Source organism: Ascaphus truei, chromosome 2, assembly GCF_040206685.1.
Source record: "Ascaphus truei isolate aAscTru1 chromosome 2, aAscTru1.hap1, whole genome shotgun sequence".
NCBI classification, from domain to species: Eukaryota; Metazoa; Chordata; class Amphibia; order Anura; family Ascaphidae; genus Ascaphus; species Ascaphus truei.
In genome coordinates, this window is record NC_134484.1 from 461252236 (window position 1) to 461279745 (window position 27510).

A 27510-nucleotide genomic window follows, 5' to 3' on the forward strand; every position below is an offset into this window, starting at 1 on the left:
TCTTACCGTGCACTCCAAAACTGGAACAATCTAACGGAGACTCTCACAGCCGCCACCAGTCTAAGTTCTTTCAAGACTAAAGCTGTCTCACATTTTAACCTGGCTGTAACTGTTACATACGCCTATAATATATATTATCTCTAACTGTGCATGCAGTCTTGTATATAATGTATACCCTGTTCAGTTATGTAACTATGTATTTGTAACCATGTATAATTTCTCATCTTAACTTTATGCCCAGGACATACAAAGTATCTGGCCGCTCCTCCTCTTACCATGCACCCCAAACTGGAACAATCTACTGGAGACTCTCACATCCACCACCAGTCTAAATTCTTTCAAAACTAAAGCTGTCACACATTTTAATCTGGTCTGTAACTGTTACATACGCCTATAATATATATTATCTCTAACTGTGCATGCAGTGTCTTGTATATAATGTATATCCTGTTCACTTATGTAACTATGTATTTGTAACCATGTATTATTTCTCATCTTAACTCTATGCCTCGGACATACTTGAAAACGAGAGGAAACTCTCAATATATTACTGCTGGTAAAACATTTTATAAATAAATAAATAAAACTAGCGTTGGACAGACCTATCAAGAGCACGCCTTGGCTAAAATCCTTGACATTTCTCATTTGAACTTAAACATCATAGCATGGCCAAAGATTTTACAGTCCCTCAGCTCTATAAAGATTACTTACCAACAGCATTCATCTTGAAATTGATCTTCTGCCCGGCGGCCTCACAGCTGTACTCTCCGGCATCTTTCTTCTCCACCTGATCCACAATCAGACGGCGGGATTTGCCCTCACACTCCACCCTCACTTTCTTGCTGGAGGTGATCAGCTTCCCGTCCTTGTACCACGTCACCTCAGTCTTGGCCTGGGACACCTCACAGAGCAGGGTGGCGCTCTCTGTCAGGACGGCCTGCACCTCCTTCTGCACCTTCTCCAGGTTGGTGAACGCTGGCTCAGGCTCTGAAAAGAGAAGATACAGTTCCCTCATTTATATGATGAGCTACAGTAGTATTCTTTTGTTGGATAGCTGATTATCTTAGATGCAACATTTGATAGATCATTGAGACCCAGCATTTACTTTTCCTGGTTATGAACTTTACAATATGTTGTAGTCAAAATGACCTAATTATTTATCAGCATCAATCAATGACAACCACAAAAGCCACTAAAAAGTTACAAGGGGAAAAAACCCAATAAAACCCAATTAATACAACATGGTACAGTATAGACATCTTTTTTGAAATAATAAAAATAATATTAGCACCAATAACATTAAAAAAAAACATGAACTTTTTTTTAGAATAAGAATAACAAAAAGTCTTTAAAAGTATGGTAAGTCAAAAAAAAAAAATACATCAGAGAAATGAAAAATCATTATTTTTCAAGCAAAAGATAAAAAAAAAATTATCCCAATACTTCATAAAAACCCTTTAAAACCATGTTGATGCTGATGGACCAGATCTCTCACTTTATTTACCCACCAGGATTAAAGGGGTTAATTGTATTTGAGATCAAAATAAATGACGATGAACTTACATTGAACTGAATCTTCTGATGTGTGAGTATGAGGCAGCTGCCCCTTAAAAGCAGCCCTGACTGCAATGGTTAACTTACATCTCTGTTAACAAATGTTATGATGCAGAGATAATTTGCAGTCTATTTCAAAGAACATTATATTCGTGTTAATGTAGGATGAGCTATTGGATCAAAAACAACAAAGTACCTAGCTGTTTCCATGATCAGTGTCCTGGAACTCCTCAACAAACAGAGAAATTCTACACCAAACCTAACTGTAATAATCTGCACCTTTCACATTAATCTTGAAATTGATCTTCTGCCCGGCGGCCTCACAGCTGTACTCTCCAGCATCTTTCTTCTCCACCTGATCCACAATCAGACGGCGGGATTTGCCCTCAGACTCCACCCTCACTTTCTTGCTGGAGGTGATCAGCTTCCCGTCCTTGTACCACTTCACCTCAGTCTTGGCCTGGGACACCTCACAGCTCAGGGTGGTGCTCTCTGTCAGGACGGCCTGCATCTCCTTCTGCACCTTCTCCAGGTTGGTGAACGCAGGCTCAGGCTCTGAAATGTGGGGACGTAGAAATACTATTAAGCATGGTCTAAGTAATTCAGATCAATGAGAAGAGAATAAGAAAAACTTATATGGAGGAAGTTGAGCACTGTCTCCTTTGACTACTTCTGTAAAAGTGATGGACCCGCACGTAGATACTGACATACACCATCATAATATGTGCATTGGGCAACTCCTTCAAAGCTCCAGTAACCCCTCCCCAAATCACACGCTGGTGCACACGCAGCAAGAGAGGGGAATATAAATTGATACACTGACTCTTAGGGGCTTATTCTACTGTATTTCTGCCCATGTGGCCCATCTGGCTCTTTTTGGAGGACAATCCCCATCATTTGGTAAGAAAACATCCTGATTGGCTGCTTTGGTGGATATAAAATAAGCTCTTTTAGAGGCGTTAGTCAAAAATTCACAGTATTCCTGCTAATGCAGTAAGAGTTATCAGAAACAACACAGACCCTAACTATTTCTAGGACTATCCTCCAAGAACCTGTCAACAACAGATGCAAGTCTACACCAAACCTAACTGTAATAATCTGCACCTTTGACTTGAATCCCGAAATTGATCTTCTGCCCGGCTGCCTCACAGCTGTACTCTCCGGCATCTTTCTTCTCCACCTGATCCACAATCAGACGGCGGGATTTGCCCTCAGACTCCACCCTCACTTTCTTGCTGGAGGTGATCAGCTTCCCGTCCTTGTACCACTTCACCTCAGTCTTGGCCTGGGACACCTCACAGCTCAGGGTGGTGCTCTCTGTCAGGACGGCCTGCACCTCCTTCTGCACCTTCTCCAGGTTGGTGAACGCAGGCTCAGGCTCTGAAATGTGGGGACATATAAATACTATGAAGCATGGTCTAAGTAATTCAGATCAAGGAGAAGAAAGGAATAAAATAAACTTATATGGAGGAAGCTGAGCACTGACTCACTTTTACTGAGTCAGTAAAAGTGATGGACCCACACGTAGATACTGACATACACAATCAGAATATATGCATTGGGCAACTCCTACAAAGCTCCTGTAACCCCTCCCAAAATCACATGCTGGTGCACACGCAGCAAGAGAGGGGAATATAAATTCATACACTTAGAGTTTACTGAATTGCAAGTCAATGGCAGCTAACGGGGGATCATGTTGTGAGAACCCATATGAGAGGTTATTGCATTCCAGCGTTAGTCATTATTTGTTCTGTACACCAAATCAAAATAGCTGTAGTCACCTGTGACTTTGATCTTGAAATTGATCTTCTGCCCGGCGGCCTCACAGCTGTACTCTCCGGCATCTTTCTTCTCCACCTGATCCACAATCAGACGGCGGGATTTGCCCTCAGACTCTACCCTCACTTTCTTGCTGGAGGTGATCAGCTTCCCGTCCTTGTACCACTTCACCTCAGTCTTGGCCTGGGACACCTCACAGCTCAGGGTGGCGCTCTCTGTCAGGACGGCCTGCACCTCCTTCTGCACCTTCTCCAGGTTGGTGAACGAAGGCTCAGGCTCTGAAATGTGAGGAAGAAATTGTAAATGTTTTTTTTTTTATATGTGATACCAGAAAGTAAAGCAAGACGTGTACCACTGCTGGGCAAACTTCATGAGACGCAAAGACGGTTTAACATTATATATATAGTGGTAAAAAAGGAAAAAGAGCGCTCCCCACAGAAATGACATCTAATATAATAGCACAAATGCAGTGATAAGGTATTTTTATATTCACCTTCAACATTCACTTTAAGTGTTTTCACGTTATATATTATAATTTGCATATATCACATAGATATTATTTCTTCTTAAAAGCTTTAACTAGTTTCTTTTTATTGTAATCATCAGAAATGCCCTATTCATTTATTTACTCACATTTTGTGCTATCATTTATTATTTTTTGTTTTATAAATATATAATATAATATATATATATATACAGTGTTCGACAATCCTATACATTTACACGCCCGGGGCGAGTGGATTTAACCTCCGGGCGAGTAAATATTGGCCCAAGCAGCACACGTGTTTGTTTTTTTAAATTTTCCCTGCTCGCGCTGCCTGGAAAAAAAAAAAAACTCCCCCTACCTGACAGCTGATTGGCGCGCACTCCCAGGCTTTGTGGGCGCGCGGCCAGGCTCTATATGAGCCCGCCCCCAACGAGCGGCCATTCTTTCTGGCCGGAGATATATTGCAGAGTAAGTACTCTAATCCTCCGGCCCCTCTGCTACTTCCCTGCAAGCCAAGGTGTTTCCCCACTTCCCCCGATACTCGCGCTGCGGGTGATGGTAGTGGGGGTGTCCCCCCCTTCTCTCCCCGATCCCGCGCCACTTCCCGCTTCCCCAGATACTCGCGCCGCGGGGCGGTGATGGTAGTGGGGGTGTCCCCCCCTTCTCTCCCCGGTCTCGCGCCACTTCCCGCTTCCCCCGATACTCGCGCAGCGGGTGATGGTAGTGGGGGTGGCCCCCCCTTCTCTCCCCGATCTCCGCGCAGGGCTGGAGATGGTAGCAGGGGTGTTCCCCCCTTACCTCCTTGGTCTCCTCTTCCCCGCGGTCCCGTGGCTGCCCGCGCAGGCCGGGAGATGGTCGCGGGGAGGGGGGGGGGGGAGGCGAGCGGGGCAGTGGTGGTGGTGCTCGGTCACGCGGCCTTTCCTCTTCTTCCCCCTGTCGTGTATGTGCATGGGAGTGTGTGTGTGTGTGTATGGGAGAGTGTGTGTGTGTGTGTGTGTATGGGAGAGTGTGTGTGTGTGTATGGGAGTGTGTGTGTGTATATATGGGAGTGTGTGTGTGTGTATATGGGAGTGTGTGTGTGTGTGTGAGTGTGTGTGTGTGTGTGTATATGGGAGAGTGTGTGTGTGTGTGTGTGTGTGTGTGTGTGTGTGTGTGTGTGCATGGGAGAGAGTCTGTGCATGGGAGAGTGTGTGCATGGGAGAGTGTGTGCATGGGAGTGTGTGTGCATGGGAGTGTGTGTGTAGGATACCAGAAGTGTCACATCACGCCACCCCCCCAATCACCCAGTCCCCCCATCCAATCACCCCAGTCACCCCACCCAATCACCCCACCCAATCACCCGTCACCCCACCCAATCACCCCGTCACCCCATCCAATCAGCCCGTCACCCCACCCAATCACCCCGTCACCCCACCCAATCACCCCCCCTGTCTCTCGCCCCCTGTCTCTCGCCCCCTCTCTCTCTCGCTCCCTCTCTCTCTCGCCTTCTCTCTCTTGCCCTCTCTCTCTCACTCGCCCTCTCTCTCTCACTCACCCTCTCTCTCTCACTCACCCTCTCTCACTCACTCTCTCTCACTCACCCTCTCTCACTCACCCTCTCTCACTCACCCTCTCTCTCTCACACTCTCACTCACCCTCTCACTCACCCTCTCTCACTCACCCTCTCTCACTCACCCCCTCTCTCTCACCCCCTCTCTCTCACCCCCTCTCTCTCTCTCCTCCTCTCTCTCTCACCCCCTCTCTCTCACCCCCTCTCTCTCACACCCCCTCTCTCTCACACCCTCTCCCTGTGTCTGTCTCACACTCTGTTTCTGGATCTCTTATTTACCCTATATATCTTAACTGCCCTATACTACACCGAAATAACCTATACTGCTTTCTTCCAGATCTGACTCAAGCTTCACACGGAAGACATCGGAACCCCCCCTAACCCAGAAGACAGGTAAGGAACACCTCCCCTCCAATGTATAACATTGCGGGAATGAGGGTATCTGGACATTGAGGGACTGCGGATCAGGTAAGATCCCAGGTGGGATTGCTGCTTTAGATATTGTGAAGCGGGACGTCCAGGCACTGGTTAAAGGGTTCAGGAAAACTAGTCATTCACACCTGGCTTTTATTTCTAGAGCGACATTGTGGCAGGACGGCCTGTAGCCGAGGTCAGGGAACAGTCCACACGTGTAGTTTCAGGATAAATGAAAACGTTCAGTGGCTTTATTTCTCCACCGCAACATAACATGCGGGTACACTGTCCCTTTAAACAAATAAATCCTGCTCCACGTTGGGACAAAAACTGACTAACACAGCAGACCTATCTAGCAGGCTGGCTGGCTAAACCATAACCAAACCTTAAGAGTCTTTTAAGCAGTCATGAAAACAAATGAAACAAATCTTACTTTGGCTGCAGTAAGTATTGTGCTGTATCCGTCTGGCTAGCAGCACATATATCCATGTGCTCTGGTCTGAGAGAGCCAGCTACTGCTAGTCACAAGATCCTTATCTACCTTGCTGGCTCTCAGGTGTCAGCTTACTTCCTGACTTCCTAACTTCCACCTGAGTTAACCCTTATGAGTGCTGGATGAAGCACTCAGACATAAGTCTCCCAGGCGTAACTGATAAAAGTTGACTTCACTCTGTCACAGACATTTACACACACACACAGACACACACACGTAACAAGGACTAATTGTAGTATAATGTAATACAATAAATACATTTATGTCAAAAACGAATGTTGTTCTGACTAGGAATTTATTAAATGTATTTTATTTATATATTTTATTTCAAAGCGGGGTTGGGGGCGGGACTAGGGTTAGGGGCGGGACTAGGGTTAGGGGCGGGACTAGGGGCGGGACTAGGTGGCGAGTAGATTTTTTGGTTGGGCGAGTAGATTTTTGGGTGATTTGTCGAACACTGTATATATATATAAACAGTGTGGTGTATAAGAAGGTGATATTTTAGTTCTATGCCATAGCTGTAGGAATGGCACGCTACTAATCTATGTAGATGTTGGAGAGGAACAAAGTTTCCCAAAAAAAGTAAGTGTCATTTTACGCTACAGTGAAAGAAAAGAGATTCTTAGATGCTTAGTTCAGTCAACTAAATCTCAGAGACATCCAAGATACCATATCTACAGTACTGTACGTTGACCACTTGAGAAGACCTGGTTTGAAGAGGGAATAAGAAAATATGAAAATGTATCTAGGATAGAGAAATAGCTGGTCAAAGGCCGTGCAATGCTGTCTAGATGTTGAGTGTGGTTGGAGAAGAAATCTTAATGTTGATGAAATGCACAATATGCAAATTTGAGCAATAAAATCCTTGTTATTCTTAGCCTAAGTGATTTTTTTGTTTAGTTCCAACACACTTTCATGTGATTCTACATCTACACGGACCACTTAGAAGCCTCTAGTGAATGCTTGAAATTAATGTTCATCCTCACTGCCCTCAACGATAAAATATGAACATTAAGTGACAGGGTAAGAATCATGTAGAAAAGGTTACCAATCCCAACTCAAGAGTGAGATTATTTAAAAGGTTCCAGGGGATAAAGTGTACCTTTGACTTTGATCTTGAAATTGATCTTCTGCCCGGCGGCCTCACAGCTGTACTCTCCGGCATCTTTCTTCTCCACCTGATCCACAATCAGACGGCGGGATTTGCCCTCAGACTCCACCCTCACTTTCTTGCTGGAGGTGATCAGCTTCCCGTCCTTGTACCACTTCACCTCAGTCTTGGCCTGGGACACCTCACAGCTCAGGGTGGTGCTCTCTGTCAGGACGGCCTGCACCTCCTTCTGCACCTTCTCCAGGTTGGTGAACGCAGGCTCAGGCTCTGAAATGTGGGGACGTAGAAATACTATGAAGCATGGTCTAAGTAATTCAGATCAAGGAGAATAAGGGAATAAGACAAACTTATATGGAGGAAACCGGGCACTATATATTTTTATCAAGTCTGTAAAATTGATGGACCCATAAATAAATACTGACATACTGTACACCACCATTATATGTGCATTGGGCAACGAGTTCAGAGCTCCTGTAACCCTGCTCCAAATCACATGCTGGAGCACACGCAGCAAGAGATGGGAAAATAAATTGTTACATTGACACTTAGGTTTTTTTTCCTATATCCGCTGACATGGCCCATCAGGATTTTTTTGGTGGAAAGTACCCATATATTCATATAAAAACATCCTGATTGGCTGCTTTGGTGCATATAAAATAAGCCACTTAGAAGCTTTAATCAAAAATGCCTATAACCCCACTAGTTAGTGTATGTAATATTGTGAGAAGCAGGGTAATGCACTGTTAACAATACACATCCTTCCTTGTATTTGGATAGATGTTAAGGTGAATAATGACGTGCATGCTACATTGCTTCTCAATAGGGGCCTTATTCTCAATTAAATGTTATTTATTTTAAATTAAAAGGCCTTTGTCTGCATTGATAGTTAGGGCATTGTTTTTCAACAGGGGTTCCTAGGAATTATCTTATCTAACGTCCTGCCTGCAAATTTTAGGTCATTTGGAAATTCTAACAAATACAGAAGGATTTACAATGCATCTGATCTCAGACACGCTATTAGAGAGGGTTGGGGTTCCTTACAATACATCTGATCTCAGACACGCTATTAGAGAGGGTTGGGGTTCCTTACAATGCATCTGATCTCAGACGCGCTATTAGAGAGGGTTGGGGTTCCTTACAATGCATCTGATCTCAGACGTGCTATTAGAGAGGGTTGGGGTTCCTTACAATACATCTGATCTCAAATACGCTATAAGAGAGGGTTGGGGTTCCTAACAATGCATCTGATCTCAGATGCGCTATTAGAGAGGGTTGGGGTTCTTTACAATACATCTGATCTCAGACACGCTACTAGAGAGGGTTGGGGTTCCTTACAATGCATCCGATCTCAGACGCGCTATTAGAGAGGGTTGGGGTTCCTTACAATGCATCCGATCTCAGGCGCGCTATAGAGAGGGTTGGGGTTCCTTACAATGCATCTGATCTCAGACACGCTATTAGAGAGGGTTGGGGTTCCTTACAATGCATCTGATCTCAGACGCGCTATTAGAGAGGGTTGGGGTACTTACAATGCATCCGACCTCAGACGCGCTATTAGAGAGGGTTGGGGTTCCTTACAATACATCTGATCTCAGACACGCTATTAGAGAGGGTTGGGGTTCCTTACAATGCATCTGATCTCAGACGCGCTATTAGAGAGGGTTGGGGTTCCTTACAATGCATCTGATCTCAGGCACGCTATTAGAGAGGGTTGGGGTTCCTTACAATGCATCTGATCTCAGACGCGCTATTAGAGAGGGTTGGGGTTCCTTACAATGCATCTGATCTCAGGCATGCTATTAGAGAGGGTTGGGGTTCCGCCGAGTTTTACAATATAATTATAGGGCTCCTTAACCAAAAAAAGTTTGAAAACCTCTGACTTTGGGTCATACAGTATTTACTCACCACTGATAAGGCATGCTGTTTCCCATCTAAATGAAGTGGTACCAATGAATAAATATGGCCCTTAAAGAGGCAGTCCAAGCGATGCATGTTTATTTATTTATTTTAAATAGGATTGAAGCATGGGGTCTCGGGAGCTGAACCCCACAACTTTCAGCTCCAGGGACCCCTGCTTCCCGAGATACTTACCTACAGAGGGTGTGCAGGTAGCAGCTTCATCTGGGCTGGCTGGGGTTCCCCTGATGACAGCTTCAAAGCTCCTGTGCCCTGCGGGCCAATAGGAAGGCGTGATGTCACCCTTTGCAGCTTCCTATTGGTCCGTGTGAGCATGACCTTTAAATAGCACAAGTATTTCAGGAAGCAGGAGGACACCGAAGCTGAAATTATTGGGGTTCAGCTCAAGAGATCTCCTGCTTTAATCCTATAGAGAAATAAAACACACACACAAAACACTGCGCTTGGACTTCTCCTTTAAGGGGGGATACAAGTCAATGGCAGTGAATGCGGGTTCACTGTGCGATACCCCTTGTGAGAGGTTAGTGAATTGCAGTGTTTATTTCCTCTGTACCCCAAATCACAATAGCTGTAGTCACCTGTGACTTTGATCTTGAAATTGATCTTCTGCCCGGCGGCCTCACAGCTGTACTCTCCGGCATCTTTCTTCTCCACCTGATCCACAATCAGACGGCGGGATTTGCCCTCAGACTCCACCCTCACTTTCTTGCTGGAGGTGATCAGCTTCCCGTCCTTGTACCACTTCACCTCAGTCTTGGCCTGGGACACCTCACAGCTCAGGGTGGTGCTCTCTGTCAGGACGGCCTGCACCTCCTTCTGCACCTTCTCCAGGTTGGAGAACGCCGGCTCAGGCTCTGATTAAGAGAGGGGCTCATTAACTCAACATTTTGGAAATGTGTAATGTTAATTGTTTAATGGCAGCAATAATACTGTAGCTACAATTTTACAAGTTTTTCGTTCAGAGTCTTAGGCTGCGCTTATAGTGCCGGTGACGGCGACGTCAGGCTATGGTCGCTGGAAAAATCAAATTGAGATGACTTCCAGTGTTCGCGACCCAATCCTTACTATAAGCGTACGCGACGGCAGCAATGCATTTGTTTTGTCGCGCCGCCGGCACTATAAGCGCAGCTCAAATATCAATTGTGAGCACATTTGCATGTCTCAGACAGATCTGCAACCCAGCCTTTCCCCATTATCTCCTAGCACACAATCCTTCCACCAAAGCTAGGGATTCTGGGAAATGACATGCAAATGAGCACACAGTGTCATTCCCCAGAATCCCTAGCTGTAGTGGAAGCATTGTATGCTGGGAGATAATGGTGAAAAGCAGGGTCTGAAACATGTGAATGTGCTCACAAGTGATGTTTTTATTTGCTGTATGCTGTACCGTGGAAGGTTTTTGTCACTCTTATTTACCCACCATAACGTATTGAATGCATCGTAAGAAGGAAGAGTCTTAAAAACCTACAGAGGTAGCAGGACTTACTGTCTCCGAAGCCTCGGCTGGAAAAGGTTTAAAACCGCGTAGTCTGTGGAGATAGTGCTGCTGGGGGAGCGGTCCATGCTTTCGGATTCACCCCCCCAACGCAGCGATAATCCTCCAGCAACAAGGCAGTCGTGGTTGCATTCCCACAGCTTGCCGAAAACCGTAAGTCTTTCTACGTGTGTATGTACACGCTGCAGCATTGAGATACTACACCACTGTATAGTAATATGAACTTACTGTACTGACTTATGATTTACTCCTAATATCTCTCCCATTAAAGCAAATAAACTCCATGCTATTTAGAAAATCGATTATCTTATTTCAATGTTTACTTTTGTGCCGGGAGCTGTTATTTTGGTGTTGCATTATTATGCCCCTGCGTTCCCTCTCTGTACACTTGTATGAATACGCACTGCACACGTGATCTGTACAGACATGGGACATTTCCCAGCTGGTTTTGCAAATATTTGTGTCAAAAATATGTGTGAAGGCGAAAAGTTTGTCCTAACTTTCTTTGCAGATCGCGCAGAGGAAACCCGCCGTCACTTCCCCGGAGCTGCGCTAAAGGCGCACATTGTGCAGTAGTTGGCATTGCTCAATAAAGTCGCTGACATGGATTTTCCATTGCCTGCCTTTGTCTGACTTGTAGTTTACCAGGGAAGGAGGACAGCACAACATTGAAACCAACAGGAAGTGAAAGGTGCAGTTCCCTTTAAAAACAGTGACCTGTCTGGAGAGTCAGCGCACTGTGATGCATTTTAACCCATTGAGTGCAAGAGGGGTTAACAATGACAACGACACCGAGCTTGAACCATGAGAACCTGGTTCAAATCCTGGTGTCAGCTCCGTGTGACCTTGATCAAGTCACTTTATCTCCCTGTGTCTCAGGCACCAAATTCATAGATTGTAATCTCACCTGGGCAGGGATTGTGTCTAAATTCCTAAATGCTGTGTACTGCGCACTATACTGGTTACAGCGCACTATACTGGTTACAGCGCACTATACTGTCATTGTGACGCGCTTTGAGTTCCATTGGGAGAAAAGCGCTACTATATATGAAATAAAGTAATTATTATTATTACTGAACTCATTCTCAGAAATCTCATACACATTTGTTTATGGACCAGTACAACTTAACAGCTTGCAGAGAATCTAGGTTCCTCAAGACAAGTGTAGTATAAAGTTACTGGAACTCCTTATTGGAAAATAAACTAACAGGTTACTTACCAACAGCATTAATCTTGAAATTGATCTTCTGCCCGGCGGCCTCACAGCTGTACTCTCCGGCATCTTTCTTCTCCACCTGATCCACAATCAGACGGCGGGATTTGCCCTCACACTCCACCCTCACTTTCTTGCTGGAGGTGATCAGCTTCCCGTCCTTGTACCACTTCACGTCAGTCTTGGCCTGGGACACCTCACAGCTCAGGGTGGCGCTCTCTGTCAGGACGGCCTGCACCTCCTTCTGCACCTTCTCCAGGTTGGTGAATGCCGGCTCAGGCTCTGAAATGTGTGGGGGGGGAAAAGACAATGCAGAATGGCTACCTTTCGAAGGTGTTTTTTTCTACAATATTATTCTTTTATTTTTTTATATATACATAATATGAAATAAGTACAGTGTTTATAATGTGTATTAGATACAGATCTAATTACCTACAGCAGAGACTGTGACTATTCTAACACAAACCAGTGGCAATCTCCAAAAAGACCCAGGTACACCCAGGTACATGCTGGATACATGCCTTAAACTTTCCTTAAACTAGCCCCAGCATTTCTGCATTGATTAATGGCCCATCAGATTAACAGCGGGGGGGTCCCTGGCATTCCCAATCAAACTGAATGGAACTGCTAGGGACCCCTGCTGTGTTAATCCTATGGGTCATTAGTCAATGCAGAAATACCTTAAACTTGCCTTAAACTAGCCCAGAACATACCCAGCACATACCCAGAATGTAACTGGGCTAGTTTAAAGCAAGCTTTAGAATAGTCGTGGTCTCGTCTGTATATTTACTAAGTGGAGCTATTCAATAAGACAATGGATGACACACTTAATGGCCTATCCAAGTGGATGGACTGAGCGGTGCCTTCCAGCACCGTAAGGTGACTTTTTGAATAGCAACACATTAAATATGGAGCAGTGAGTTTAATACATATGTATGGTATAATATGTACTCCCCCTTCCCTCCGCAGCACTAATATTCCGGCACCGGGGCAGTCGTGGCTGCGTTCCCACGGCTTGCCCTGGCCAAAATAGTACGTTCTGCTACATGTGTATATACACGCTGCAGCAAGGAGATACTACAACACTGTCTAGTAATATAATTTACTCACAATATGTCTCCCATAATACCAACTAAATTGCATGTACACTACTTGCATGAATACGCACTGCACACGTGCTCTGTAGAGATATGGGACATTTCCCAGCTGGCTTTGCAAACGTTTGGTTCAAAAATGGGTGTGAAGGCGAAAAGTTTGTCCTAACTTTCTTTGCAGATCGCGCAGAGGAAACCCGCCGTCACTTCCCCTGAGCTGCGCTAAACGCGCACATTGTACAGTAGTTGGCATTGCTCAATTAAGTCGCTGACATGGATTCTCCATTGCCTGCCTTTGTCTGACTTGTAGTTTACCAGGGAAGGAGGACAGCACAACATTGAAACCAACAGGAAGTGAAAGGTGCAGTTCCCTTTAAAAACAATGACCTGTCTGGAGAGTCAGCGCACTGTGATGCATTTTAACCCATTGAGTGCAAGAGGGGTCGCGGTACCGGAGTGTGAACAACGACACTGAGCTTGGATCATGCGAACCTGGTTCAAATCCTGGTGTCAGCTCCGTGTGACCTTGATCAAGTCACTTTATCTCCCTGTGCCTCAGGCACCAAATTCATAGATTGTAATCTCACCTGGGCAGGGATTGTGTCTAAATTCCTAAATGCTGCGTACTGCGCACTATGCTGTCATTGTGACGCGCTTTGAGTTCCATTGGGAGAAAAGCGCTACTATATATGAAATAAAGTAATTATTATTATTACTGAACTCATTCACAGAAATCTCATACACATTTGTTTATGGACCAGTACAACTTAACAGCTTGCAGAGAATCGAGTTAAGTGTAGTATAAGGTTACGGAATTCTTTATTGGGAAATAAACTAACAGGTTACTTACCAACAGCATTAATCTTGAAAGAGGTCTTCTGCCCGGCGGCCTCACAGCTGTACTCTCCGGCATCTTTCTTCTCCACCTGATCCACAATCAGACGGCGGGATTTGCCCTCAGACTCCACCCTCACTTTCTTGCTGGAGGTGATCAGCTTCCCGTCCTTGTACCACTTCACCTCAGTCTTGGCCTGGGACACCTCACAGCTCAGGGTGGTGCTCTCTGTCAGGACGGCCTGCACCTCCTTCTGCACCTTCTCCAGGTTGGAGAACGCAGGCTCAGGCTCTGAAATGTGGGGACGTAGAAATACTATTAAGCGTGGTCTAAGTAATTCAGATCAAGGAGAAGAAGGGAATAAGAGAAACATATATGGAGGAAACCGAGCACTATATATTTTTTATCAAGTCTTACATTGCTTCTCACTAGGGCCCTAATTCTCAAGTAGGGGCCTTATTCTCAATTAAATGTTATCTATTTTAAATTAAAAGGCCTTTGTCTGCAGTGTTTTTCAACAGTGTTCCTAAGAATTATCATATCAAGAGCACGTCTTGGCTAAAATCCTTTAAATTTCTAATTTGAACTTAAACATCATAGCATGGCCAAAGATTTTATATTCCCTCAGCTCTATAAAGATTACTTACCAACAGCATTAATCTTGAAAGAGGTCTTCTGCCCGGCGGCCTCACAGCTGTACTCTCCGGCATCTTTCTTCTCCACCTGATCCACAATCAGACGCCGGGATTTGCCCTCACACTCCACCCTCACTTTCTTGCTGGAGGTGATCAGCTTCCCGTCCTTGTACCACTTCACCTCAGTCTTGGCCTGGGACACCTCACAGCTCAGGGTGGCGCTCTCTGTCAGGACGGCCTGCACCTCCTTCTGCACCTTCTCCAGGTTGGTGAACGCCGGCTCAGGCTCTGAAACAAAAATATGCAATATAAAGAGTGAGAAAAACTGACGCATTTCTACTCAACAAAAAATGCAAAATGCACAAAGCAACGCACTGCCCAGGAAAATAGGGAGACAGGTGGTAAAAAAATATGAAAAATGTATTGCCCAACCAACATTACAAAACTCCTACGCGTTTCACACAAACGTTCACACCTCCTTTTTGTAATGTTGGTTTGCCAATACATTTTTCATATTTTTTTACCACCTATCTCCCTATTTTCCTGGGAAGTGCGCTGCTTTGTGCATTTTGCATTTTTTGTTGCTGTTCTGACTTATATCTGCGGCTGGACACGCCTTCAAAGAATTCATTTGGCTCTAGGAGTTGGTAAGATATAATGAAGATCTTTCAAGATTCACTACAAAACTCTGGACTTTTATGATACAAATTGTCTCCAATGAGGTGCGGCGAAGTGAGAACGTCATTTTTCTGTTATCTTCAGGAGGTCTAAGAAATGTCACACTGTAGGACACCCACACCTTAAGAAAAGCCTTAAGTCTATGATATTTTGATGGAGATTAATTGATTATAATTCCGGGACTATTGGAGCAGCCACTACCTGCATACTCTGAATTTCACTTCTATTCAAGACTTATCTCTGCCCCACATGTTTCCGCTACTCGGTGCTATCTAAAATAGTTGTCTCATAGCAGTCCTCAACTCTTCTCACTACCTGTACAACAGAACGTCTCTTGTTGTGTGGGAAACAGATGACCACATTTAACAGCCACAACAGAATCCAGGCACATTGCCATAGATAAATAGAAGATCAATAAGTCAAAACTGATTGCATTTTATTAGCCCAGTTTGCCAACATCGTTTTGAAGGATTCTCTTGCAGCTTAAAGAAGCAATCCCGTCCAGAAGGGGATACGAGTTCCCGGAATTTTCCTCAGCTTTCCATTCAACATTCGTTCCGCGGGGTAACACCCGTTCCGCGGGGTAACACCCGTTCCGCGGGGTAACATCCGTTCCGCGGGGTAACATCCGTTCCGCGGGGTAACATCCGTTGACAGAGTGTTCCAGTTTCAATCTGTGCAGATTCATCCAAAACCGCCATTGGATACAAACCGAGGGGGGATTTGTAAGAATCCAATCCGTGGAATTTGCCACGTGGATGGTCAGTGGTTAAAAAAACAAAAAAAAAACAGAAGGACGAATTGCCCTTTTGGAGACTGAGTCGTGGAAATCCGCGGACCAGAGGAATCGGCCGATCTGAGGCAGATCCAAATCGGCAAAAAGAAATCCGCACATCTCTAGTAATACGGCAGGCATATGCTTATAGGGGTCCGTGTTAAAATGGATTAGAAGCAAAAGGTGACACTGTGAGTGCTCATTTGCATGTAATTTCCCAGAATCCCTGGCTGCAGTAGAAGCACTGTATGCTAAGAGCTAATGGGGAAAGACAGGGTTGCAGACATGTCTGAGACATGTGAATGTGCTCACGTGTGATATTTTGGTTGGCTGTACATTACTAATCAGAATGGTTAGAAATGAAACGGAAGAGAGCTTTGATCTGCAGCCTGAAGACCAACAAAGTCAGCATACAGTAACTGAAGTCAGCAGCACGGCAGGGCCTAAGAAGTACTGCTAATCCTTGCTGACTTTTAAAGCGCTATCAGTTTTCATTTGGAGCGCTGATCCTGAATGTCATGTCATTCCTGCTGCCCATGTGTGATCTGTAACATTGCTGAGGCAAGACCCCAAGCTTCCACTTATAGAAAAGGAAAAAGCAGCTGACGGGGGGGGGGGGATTTTAAACCCCCTACCAAGCGATCTGGTTTACTCAGAAATGGTGTTAAACCAAACAGTTTTGCCACACAACCAAAGGCCTGACCACAGCCTTCTGCCCATTACCAGAAGTTAGCGGGATCCAAGGGGAATGGTGGATGCTGGGCAGTGTACATAATGTAGTGTGGTGTTAGAGAAAGCAGTACAGGCACAATAAAAACCAGCCAGGCTCAACACCCCCAGGTTGTGGCCTCAGTTCCACCAAGAAAATGTATTTTCGGAAGAACACAAGAAGTGAGACACTCTGAAAGGTGCAGTCCCTCCTAGGGAGGGAATGTACTTCTAGCATTGACAACAAGAGGTGTTGATCCCTGTTGTATACCTTCTATTCCACTGCATTTTCATTAACATTAACATTAGCGTTGCCTTTGCATGTGTGGAGAAAGGAGGCTTGGAAAGCCAGTGCTGGGATAGAGTCTCTATACATGGAGGTACATTGGCAATAATGCAGCAAGCGCGTTTTACTGCATGGCCAAGTGAAAGCAGGGAAGTCCCATCACCTTAACCTGTGTATTTATTTGAAAAGTCCTACTATTTATCCCACACATGGTTTAATTTTCTGATTAAGGACTAGATTAAAGCTTAATTACTTAAATAATTGTTCCCCCATCTTATAAAATATATGTGTGTGTGTGTGTGCGTGCGTGTGTGTGTGTGTGTGTGTGTGTGTGTGTGTGTGTGTGTGTGTGTGTGTGTGTGTATGTGTGTGTGTGTGTGTGTGTGTGTGTGTGTGTGTGTGTGTGTGTGTGTATGTGTGTGTGTGTGTGTGTGTGTGTGTGTGTGTGTTTATTAAGGCTGAATTTTTACAGCCGCATGCAACATTCATATTCATTAATTTTCCACTTACCTGTGACTTTGATCTTGAAATTGATCTTCTGCCCGGCGGCCTCACAGCTGTACTCTCCGGCATCTTTCTTCTCCACCTGATCCACAATCAGACGGCGGGATTTGCCCTCAGTCTCCACCCTCACTTTCTTGCTGGAGGTGATCAGCTTCCCGTCCTTGTACCACTTCACCTCAGTCTTGGCCTGGGACACCTCACAGCTCAGGGTGGTGCTCTCTGTCAGGGCGGCCTGCACCTCCTTCTGCACCTTCTCCAGGTTGGAGAACGCAGGCTCAGGCTCTGAATGTACAATGCACAGTGATTTGGTTAGCACAATGTAATGGTTGGTGAATTTGATAGAAATTCCATCCAATGGCACTCCAGGGTTGACATCTTATTTAATTGTTGTGCAATGTATTGATACTTCATTATATATAATATATATTATACATAACAAGCTCTCTGTATATTTTGGCCTTGGAATGACAATGAGTCTCATGCCACTGACAGTGAGATAAACAGGCAGAATAAATCGGAGGCTGATGTACATAGTACATAGGTGTAGGAAGGACAAGGGGCGGGAACAAGTGCAAAATGCAGTGCTACATAACACAGCTCTTTGCTTGTGTTAGGTGCCCATGCCATAGGCTTCACAAGCATGAGGAGCTCCATCAATGTCTGTATACAATACAGCTGAAAAACAATGTGGCCTTCAAGTAACTGAAGTGCATATAAAAATACGCATCTCTGGAAATCTAATTCTCACACTGCCTCATAAGACAGGCAGTATTACATACAGGAAGCCAATGGAAGAGACATGTGAGGAATTACTTTAAAGCAGCAATCCTCTCTACACATTTTTGTTTAAAAAAAAAGTTTAAAAACATAGAACTGGGGGTCCCCAAAGCGAACCCGCACTATTTTTATCTCTTGGGCTCCCCCAGCTCCCAAGTTGTTTATTTTTTGTACGTGCAGATGTTTCTGCTCCCTTTTGGGGAAACCAATATGGCTGCCTTCCAAGCCTCACTCCCACGGGCCTATAGGAAGCCGCAATGTTACAATGACACTACAGCTTCCTATTGGACGAACCCGGCAGATATCTTTGATATTGCCTTAATTTTACTGGAATATAAAAAAAAAGGTAAATATCTCAGCCAGCCGGGGGTCCCCATAGCTAGGGATCATGCGGTTCAGCTCCAGTGGGTTGTGTAAAAAAAATAAACAAAAAAAATGGGGGGATTGCTGCTTTGAGCGCATATGATAACAGTATGTATACATTTCTGCGTGTCCTACTGTCTTAAACCTGGTCTTCTCCAGAGAGGCCGGATCAGAAAACATTTATAAGTAGAAGGGCCACAAGCTTATTCTCATGTAACTTTAGATACATTTAAAGGCTTGAAAATGATAATATTCCAACATTTTGCAAATATTTAGAACATCTATACTATCTATGACCTTAACTTCCAAGTGAGTTTCAGTGGGAAGAATGGCACTTTGCTCCTGCTAACTTCATACTAGTCGCTTAAGTAGCTGAGAGTCTGAGTGCCACATTAAGGCCAGGTCCCCGCTGGCTACTGCAAGAAAATTGAGAGCAGGAGTCGCGACGGAGCGCCAGGCCACGCCCCCCGGCGGTTCAGCTAATGAGGGCGAACCTGCCGGGTGACATCACAGCCGCGCCCCCGTCACTCCTCCGTCACTCCCCCCCGCAGCTCTCTGCAGACCGGGGGACTCGGCTGCACGAGCCGCCGGCCTCGCAGACGCGCGTGCAGCGCAGACAGCGGGGCCGCAGCCTAAGGCCACCTTTAGCCAGCGGGCCAACAGTTGGAGAGCCCTATCTAGACCCATCAGGTAAAACTGTATTTGCCTTAAGTAAAAATGTATGTCTTGGAAAACAAAAAGGGGTTTCTCATATTTAATACAGGTGCTTATGGACCTAGGCGTAGATTACCAAAATCCTGCATTAACACAGTTTGCTTAATATACAGAGCACATGGAAGCTGGCCACAGGCACAGTATGGAGAACTTTCCATACTTACTGCTGTACCCTTGATGCCACCTGTTTTCCTGTTTCCTCAGTGTTTTCTTCTGAACACACATTTTGTTCTTCTATCCTCTATGTAACCCTAGCTCGCGCATGGGCTGGTTGTTTCACTCACATACTGTAATACCTTTTTGCCTAGGCAGTATTTTCACATGTCTTTATCTCTCCTAACTACAACCCTCCAGCTTCAAAGAAAGATGTAATTGCATCCACTAGCATGAAAGTAAACACACAAAACATAGGGATAATACTGTATTTCCAATGAACTGGTTACTATCGCTGACCTGTACACCATCCCGACTGTTGCGTTCTGCTCAAGGATGTCTTCTGTCTACCCCTTTTCTATCAAAAGCCCTGTCCTGCCTAAAACCTCTCTCACTCACTGCCCCGCACCTCTGGAATGTCCCTCCCCTCAATATCCCACTGGCACCCTCTCTATCCACCTTTAACATCTATCTAAAAACCCCTCTTTAACTAAGCATATGGGTCACTCCGCTGGCTGATACTATACATCTCAGATGCACTGACCTTGGCCCCTTGCAGACGCACATACCAGAACACCCTCTTACTGTCTCTGTACGTTCTCCCTACTTACCACTTAGATTGTAAGCTCTTCGACCAGGAAATCCTTTTCCTAGTGTTACTTTCATGTTTGTAGCGCTTATTCCCACTATGTGTTATATTATTATGTCACCTGTGTTACTTCTGTGACGCACTATGTACCTGGAGGGCACTATATAAATAAAGATATAAATACATACATACCTAGTATAGATAATTACTTTTTTCTATCTCTAGAAAATGTAGGTTTTATGATGAAGTAAGACAAAAATGTATGTGATATTATGGGAATATATAATAATAATAATAATATGTCAAAGGCAAGTACAATTAACAATACAAAACTTTAGTAGCCATACTGGTCCAGAAGAAAGCTAGATATCCTGCAGGGAGTTTTATATTTTATTATTCCAATATGAAGACGAGAAGTTTGCGTCATTCACTATAGAGTGAAAACAATCACAACTGAATCATATCCACTTACAGAGGCTGTCCAAGAGGAACTTTAAAATGTATATATATTATTTTAACATATGCAGCCTTTGATTACCTTTATTGAAAACTAACTACCGGAGGGTTCACTAAATGGCCGCCTTTCAGTTTCAAATCAATCCTTCCGTCAGTGTAACTCAGCAGCTACAATGTATTCTTACGGTAGAAATTATCTATTGTTACAGTTTGCAGCTCAAACTGCTGGGAACATTGGCAACAAATGATCACAAACAGGAAAGTGTTACAAATCTTACACTGCTGGGGAAAGTGCTAAAACCTGCTACAGAAATCAAAGGATGCTCAGTATATTAACTCATTAAAAATGGCATTAAGAGTTGAATTAAATATTTTCTTGTAAGTATTATGTAATACTACAGAACTGATTTATTTAAATAAAAACACATGTAGGATATTGCATGCATCGCTCCTTCAAGTACGGCTCTGTTTGGTGAATGACCCCCCTTTCAAACCCTCAAAAAGCGCCTTTGCATAACCTCCACGTCAGTCCAATGAATGGTAACCCTGCTGCAAACACAATCACTTACACAGCCCTCTGCTACAGGTTAGTTACACACAGTGTTCTCACACGCGGTGTGACCTGTGGGTACATCTAATGAAAGTCGCTCAGCACGCATTGTAACACAGAGTAATGAAGTACTAAGACGAGTACTCTGGTAATGCGTGGTTTCTACTCAATGACACCAAACAGGGATGCCAAGTAGCCCCAGATAAATCCTTCTGGGTTATAAATGAAGCAGTCACGTACACGGTAACTACACATAACATATTACTACAACGAGGCTTCTCATGGTGTAAACCAGGAGAGGACAACTCCAGGCCTTAAGGGCCACCAACAGGTCAGGTATTAGGGATATGCATGCTTCAGCACAGGTGGCCCAATCAGTGGATCAGTCAGAGACTGAGCCACCTGTGCTGAAGCAGGGACTTATTGAGCCACCTGTGCTCATGCAGGGATATCCTAAAAAATGACCCTGTTGCTGGCCCTTGAGGACTGAAGTTGGACACTCCTGGTGTAAACACAACAGCAACAAATCTATATTTATATTGTGTATGGTGGTTAGAACTAATCTAGTAAATAAATTATGATATTTATAAGATGTTTATAAATCTAGCGTAAACATGTATGATTTGTGTGACAACAAACTTATTCACCCGTGACTTTGATCCTGAAATTGATCTTCTGCCCGGCGGCCTCACAGCTGTACTCTCCGGCATCTTTCTTCTCCACCTGATCCACAATCAGACGGCGGGATTTGCCCTCAGACTCCACCCTCACTTTCTTGCTGGAGGTGATCAGCTTCCCGTCCTTGTACCACGTCACCTCAGTCTTGGCCTGGGACACCTCACAGCTCAGGGTGGTGCTCTCTGTCAGGACAGCCTGCACCTCCTTCTGCACCTTCTCCAGGTTGGAGAACGCCGGCTCAGGCTCTGAAATGTGGGGACGTAGAAATACTATGAAGCGTGGTCTAAGTAATTCAGATCAAGGAGAAGAAGGGAATAAGACAAACTTATATGGCAGAATCTGAGCACTGACTCCTTTTACTAAATCAGTAAAAGTGATGGACTCGCACGTAGATACTGACATACACCATCGTAATATGTGCATTGGGCAACTCCTTCAAAGCTCCTGTAACAAGGCCTAAATCACACACTGGTGCACACGTAACAAAAGAGGGGAATATAAATTGATACACTTAGGGCCTCATGCACTAAAGGTTCATAAAAAAAATCACCGGGCCATTTAAATCACCGTTTTTATTAGCGTTGTTATCCCAGTATTCAGAAAGCCTTCATTACCTGTCATAGCAAAATTCACAAAACGGGTGATTAGCCGGTGATCTGATGAACGACCCTCTGAAAAGGCCTAACCCGGCGAGTTGTATCTGCTCCGGAGAGAGCTGCTCTGAGAGAGCTGTCTCTCCCTGTGCAAATATCGCCCGAAATGTATGTGTATAAATTTAAATTTTGTTAATAGTTTACTTCCCGAGATACACCCCCGTTATGGGTGCCGGTATCTCCTATGCATTTTATTCCCATGGTCATGTGACGTGGACATTTAAATGCATAGGAGATACCGGCACCCCATAACGGGCCTGTATCTCGGGAAGTAGGGTGTCCCTGAGGCTATCCACTATGGTAATGAAGTTTACTGTAAATCCATTTTTATTGCATAGGATTCATGCCAGTGGTCTCTGGTGCTAATATTAATGGTTATCAGCTCCAGAGATTCCCGGCATCAATCCTATGCAGGAAAAATGCATATTTTTTCCCCCTAAGTCCCATCTCGCCGCTTCTCTGCAGGTTTCCAACATCATTACGCCAACTTTTTCTGGCGTGAGAATTTTGTGATAAAACCACCATTGTAGAGCAGTGATAGGCGTTCATAGCCAAATCACTGCTACTAGAATTGCGCGAGTTTATGAACATGCCGAAAAGCGGTGATAAGTGGCTTATCACCGCTACCTCTGTGATTTTTCTTTATGAGCAATTCTTTTTGAGTGATTCTGTCATTTATCACCCACTTATCACCGCTTACTGAATAGCAGTAGGCATTTTGGGTGATAAATGCTTGATAAATGGCTTATGAACGCTTACTGCATAGGCCCCTTAGAGTTTACTGAATTGCAAGTCAATGGCAGCTAACGGGGGATCATTGCATAAGAACCCATATGAGAGGTTATTGCATTCCAGCGTTAGTCATTATTTGTTCTGTGCACCAAATCACAATAGCTGTAGTCACCTGTGACTTTGATCTTGAAATTGATCTTCTGCCCGGCGGCCTCACAGCTGTACTCTCCGGCATCTTTCTTCTCCACCTGATCCACAATCAGACGGCGGGATTTGCCCTCAGACTCCACCCTCACTTTCTTGCTGGAGGTGATCAGCTTCCCGTCCTTGTGCCACTTCACCTCAGTCTTGGCCTGGGACACCTCACAGCTCAGGGTGGTGCTCTCTGTCAGGACGGCCTGCACCTCCTTCTGCACCTTCTCCAGGTTGGTGAATGCCGGCTCGGGCTCTGAAATGTGAGGAAGGGTAGAATTCACCACTTTATAAACAAATCATTTTTATGTATTATTTTCTACCAAATTCCTGAATTTAAAGCAAGCAACATAGCCACAAGATGGGCAGACCACACAAATAATTACGGGTGAATAAATGTGAAAACTGCACACTTGTGGGCCTATTTATCCAAGTTTCCAGATTGCAAAACTGGGGAAAAACAAGTGAAAAATAGAAGACGCCCTGCATTTCCAGACATTTTGCTGCCTGGTCTCAGGAACACATTACTATACTTTTGGGTCTCATAGTGTGTGGTCCTCTAACTTTAAGTGTTGTCAGGGCTGGACATTAGTGACATTATTAACCCTTGTGTGTCTATACAAGTGTTGTTTAGAATCAGTGTGTGTTACGTGTGCTACCTTGTGGCTGAAACATTACCAATAGATATTGTTGCACGTACTGCAGGATTTCTTCAGCTTTATCATTTGGATAAAAGTGCTACATTGTGGCTGGAACATTACTAGTAGATAGATTGTTGCACCCATTGCAGGGTAATTTCAGCTTTGTTATTTGCTTTTTTTTGAGGGAGTTCTTGCTCTCTAGGGGTAAGGGAAGTACCAGGATCATTTTGGTCTCTGGGAACGGGCCAGAAGAAGGGGCTAGCAGCCCCGAAACGTTACGTTGCCCCCCTTATTCCCGTTTTATCCCCCCCTCCTTGTTTTCCATTACCTCCCTCCCTTCCTTCCTTTTTTGCCAATTACACGCAGTACTGTATGTTATCTGGATACCATTTGCGGTTTGACTGTATAGACTTGAATAGCCTCCTTGTCCAGTGCGTATTGTCTGCCAGATCTGTATTTATTTTTGATAGTAAAATGCATTATTTTTGCATAAAATCTAGTGTCGTTTTCACGTGTTTTTCTATTTAAGTGCTGGGAACACTTTCTTTGTTTCTTAAGTGAAAAATAGTTGCATACAGTAGGAAGTAGGCATCAATCGTATTGCTTGCTATGAGATTCCTTCTATTGGATAAATCTGGTGCTTCAATTTGACCCAATTTTGCATCCAGGACATATTAATACATGGAGCACTTGGTATCAAAGTGTAATCCGTAAATTGTGAAAAAAACGTGGGGTTGCTCCGTGGCAGATACTATACAACTCATACATAAACCTTGGCCCCTGCAGACGCACTTACCAGAACACCTTCCTACTGTCTCTGTACGTTCTTCCTACTTACCAATTAGATTGTAAGCTCCTCGGAGCAGGGACTCCTTTTCCTAAATGTTACTCTTATGTCTGAAGCGCATCTTCCCATGATGTGCTAATTTGTATTATTTGTTATATATATATATATATATATATGATTATATCATGTGTATTACTGCTGTGATGCGCTGTGTACAGTAATGGCGCTATATAAATAAAGATATACTGCATATATATATATATACACATGCATGCAGTAAGGAATTATTCCTTTTCTACAACCGCAGGTAGAACAGTTAGAATGAGTATTTGTACACATGCTCAACAAAAAAGTTATAAACTGGTTATAATAAAGTTATAAACTGTTAAAACAATAAACTGGGTTATTTTGAGGTCCAAATGAGTTAAGTTGCCATAAATAATACAGTGCATTTCTGTCTAATGTTATTTTGTAACTTCATGGAGACCACCTTTTTTGTTGAGCGTGTGTACAAATACTCATTGATGAGAATGTTCTACTTGCAGTTGTAGAAAAGGAATAATTCCTTACTGCATGCATGTATATATATATATATCTTTATTTATATAGCCCATTACTGTACACAGCATATCACAGCAGTAATACACATGATATAATCATATATATATAATATATATATATATATATATAAACAAAAAAGGTGGTCTCCATGAAGTTAGAAAATAACATTAGACTGAAATGCACTGTATTATTTATGGCAACTTAACTCATTTGGACCTCAAAATAACCCAGTGCAATTAGAAATAACATATATCTCGTCCTCTCATTCATGTTTTGGTATCCGTAAATACATTCACAGTCCTGTCCGCTAGTCTGTTAGTTCTTCTGTAAATACCCTATGCTTCTCGTGATACCATCAGGTATCTCTAGGTGCTGGAACAGTGCAGTAAGTGTGCATTCCAGTCTACACAGAGTTAATCCTCCTTAGAAGTAGCTAGTTCAGCTGCTGAATAATTAATCAGAATGAACTCCTGATTGCCCATGGAGTTTGTAATAGTCAGGAAGTGACTACAGAGAAGCTGCCATGTGTGAGAGACACATGTTGAGAGATACAGAGTGAGAGATTGCTGTCCCAGAGAGGGGGACAGAGAAGTGCTCCCCAGCTAAAGATGGAAGGCTGGCACAGCCCTTGACAGTGGACCTACAGAGGAGTTTCTCTGAGCTCACGTGGGGCCGAGTTCCCCTAGGAAGGAAAGAAGGAGAGACCGTGCTGAAGCGGGGACGTCTGCTCCAAACAGATAAGAAAAACACTTTATTGTTGTCTTAAGACTGTTCATGTGGGGTGCATATGCCAGGGCATGTTTTGAGCTGTGAACCAGTATAGTTGGCCAGCTATCGTTAGAAATGGCTGAGGAAAAGTTAAGTTATTTTCCCTAACGGGAATAGGTATTTTATGATTTGTTTTGACTTAAAGGGACGGTGGGCCTGTTGTATGATTTAATCCCTGTAAATAAACCCTGTATAGAGAAATACAGTCTTTCCCGTCTTCAATTGGGACTAAAAGAGCCTGCAACGTGGTGTGGCCATCACAATATATTTTTTTTTCTTCCAAGATTCAATGTAGGCTCTTGAATATTTTCGTTAAAACTTTCCGCCGTCACCTCTCTGGCAGTGAAAGGGTTTAATTAGAAGTAATTGTTTTGGGTGTTGGAAATAATCCCCTGTAAATGAATACTGTAATGTGTATCTTTATATACTTCCAGCCTCTAGAACATTTGCCAGCTCTTCTATTCAGAGTTTTTGCTGTTTCAGTGTCCGATGTCACTTAACCCAGAGTGACTAACTACTATAATTAGTAGTGCTACATTATATCACAGCAACTGTGCTGACACTCCAACAGTACCATATATAATATCATATTATTATACTAATACATTTATGCTATACACACATACAGTGCGATTAAGTTATGAAATACATTATTGTAGTTATTAAACATGCTTTTATGACAGATGATTGAAATGCTTTCAACTATTTCAGCCATAATTGTGTTTGATGTGAGACTTGAGTCAAAAGTTTCAGATTCCCTTTATAGAGACAGTGAAAGAAGCTGATATATTTCTTACAATTTTTTTTTCAACTTAAGTTATTTAAACAGATTGCAGGAATTTGGTTATTTTAGTCTAAGTCTAAAACGACCAGTTGGATACAAGCCCTTAGCGCATATTAAGTAAATACGTTTATTTTTTTTTGATATCCTTACCAAAAAGTACAGTAAATGGAATTACAATCCCAAAGAGAAGTAAAATAAAAACAGATCTGGCTTAATCTGTCCTAATAACCAGGAGCTGTTTGTCTTATTGGCGACCTTATTTATGTGTTACTTGACTCAAATCCTGGACAAGACATTTTCTCTAGGCAGAAAGATGGGACGGGCATTTTATTGTGTATCTCAAAGCAGAACATGAACCTGGAAGATCTGAAATGTCATTGTTTAAGCCTGCCACTCTGTATGATTTGTTTGCCCATATTACTAAACAAGGTTGTATACTGTCTGATTGATTATTTTACTGTAGCTATTGAAGTGCCGGAGAACGCATGGGCTATGTACATTTCCTAATGACTTCCGGGGAGAAGTTAAATCTCTGCTACACCTGGGAATTAGACAAAATGATATGGAGGAAGCCGAGCACTGACT

At 43.8% G+C, this 27510-nt stretch overlaps 1 protein-coding gene across 31 annotated transcripts in view; it reads right to left on the reverse strand.

The window, feature by feature from the left end:
• The window catches only part of OBSCN (obscurin, cytoskeletal calmodulin and titin-interacting RhoGEF), a 462171-nt gene that overhangs the window by 352259 nt on the left and 82402 nt on the right, over positions 1-27510 (reverse strand). For 24 of the 31 annotated variants that reach the window (XM_075588065.1, XM_075588064.1, XM_075588058.1 and 21 more), the window contains exons 15-26: positions 23365-23640; positions 21777-22052; positions 17534-17809; positions 14589-14864; positions 13957-14232; positions 12019-12294; positions 9883-10158; positions 7379-7654; positions 3336-3611; positions 2659-2934; positions 1834-2109; positions 712-987 (exon numbers count right to left, since the gene is read on the reverse strand). In XM_075588065.1, coding sequence (XP_075444180.1) covers positions 712-987; positions 1834-2109; positions 2659-2934; positions 3336-3611; positions 7379-7654; positions 9883-10158; positions 12019-12294; positions 13957-14232; positions 14589-14864; positions 17534-17809; positions 21777-22052; positions 23365-23640 — 3312 coding nt within the window. The remainder of the gene's footprint in view (positions 1-711; positions 988-1833; positions 2110-2658; positions 2935-3335; positions 3612-7378; positions 7655-9882; positions 10159-12018; positions 12295-13956; positions 14233-14588; positions 14865-17533; positions 17810-21776; positions 22053-23364; positions 23641-27510) is intronic. The other 7 variants (XM_075588044.1, XM_075588068.1, XM_075588062.1 and 4 more) reach the window with 6 other exon arrangements.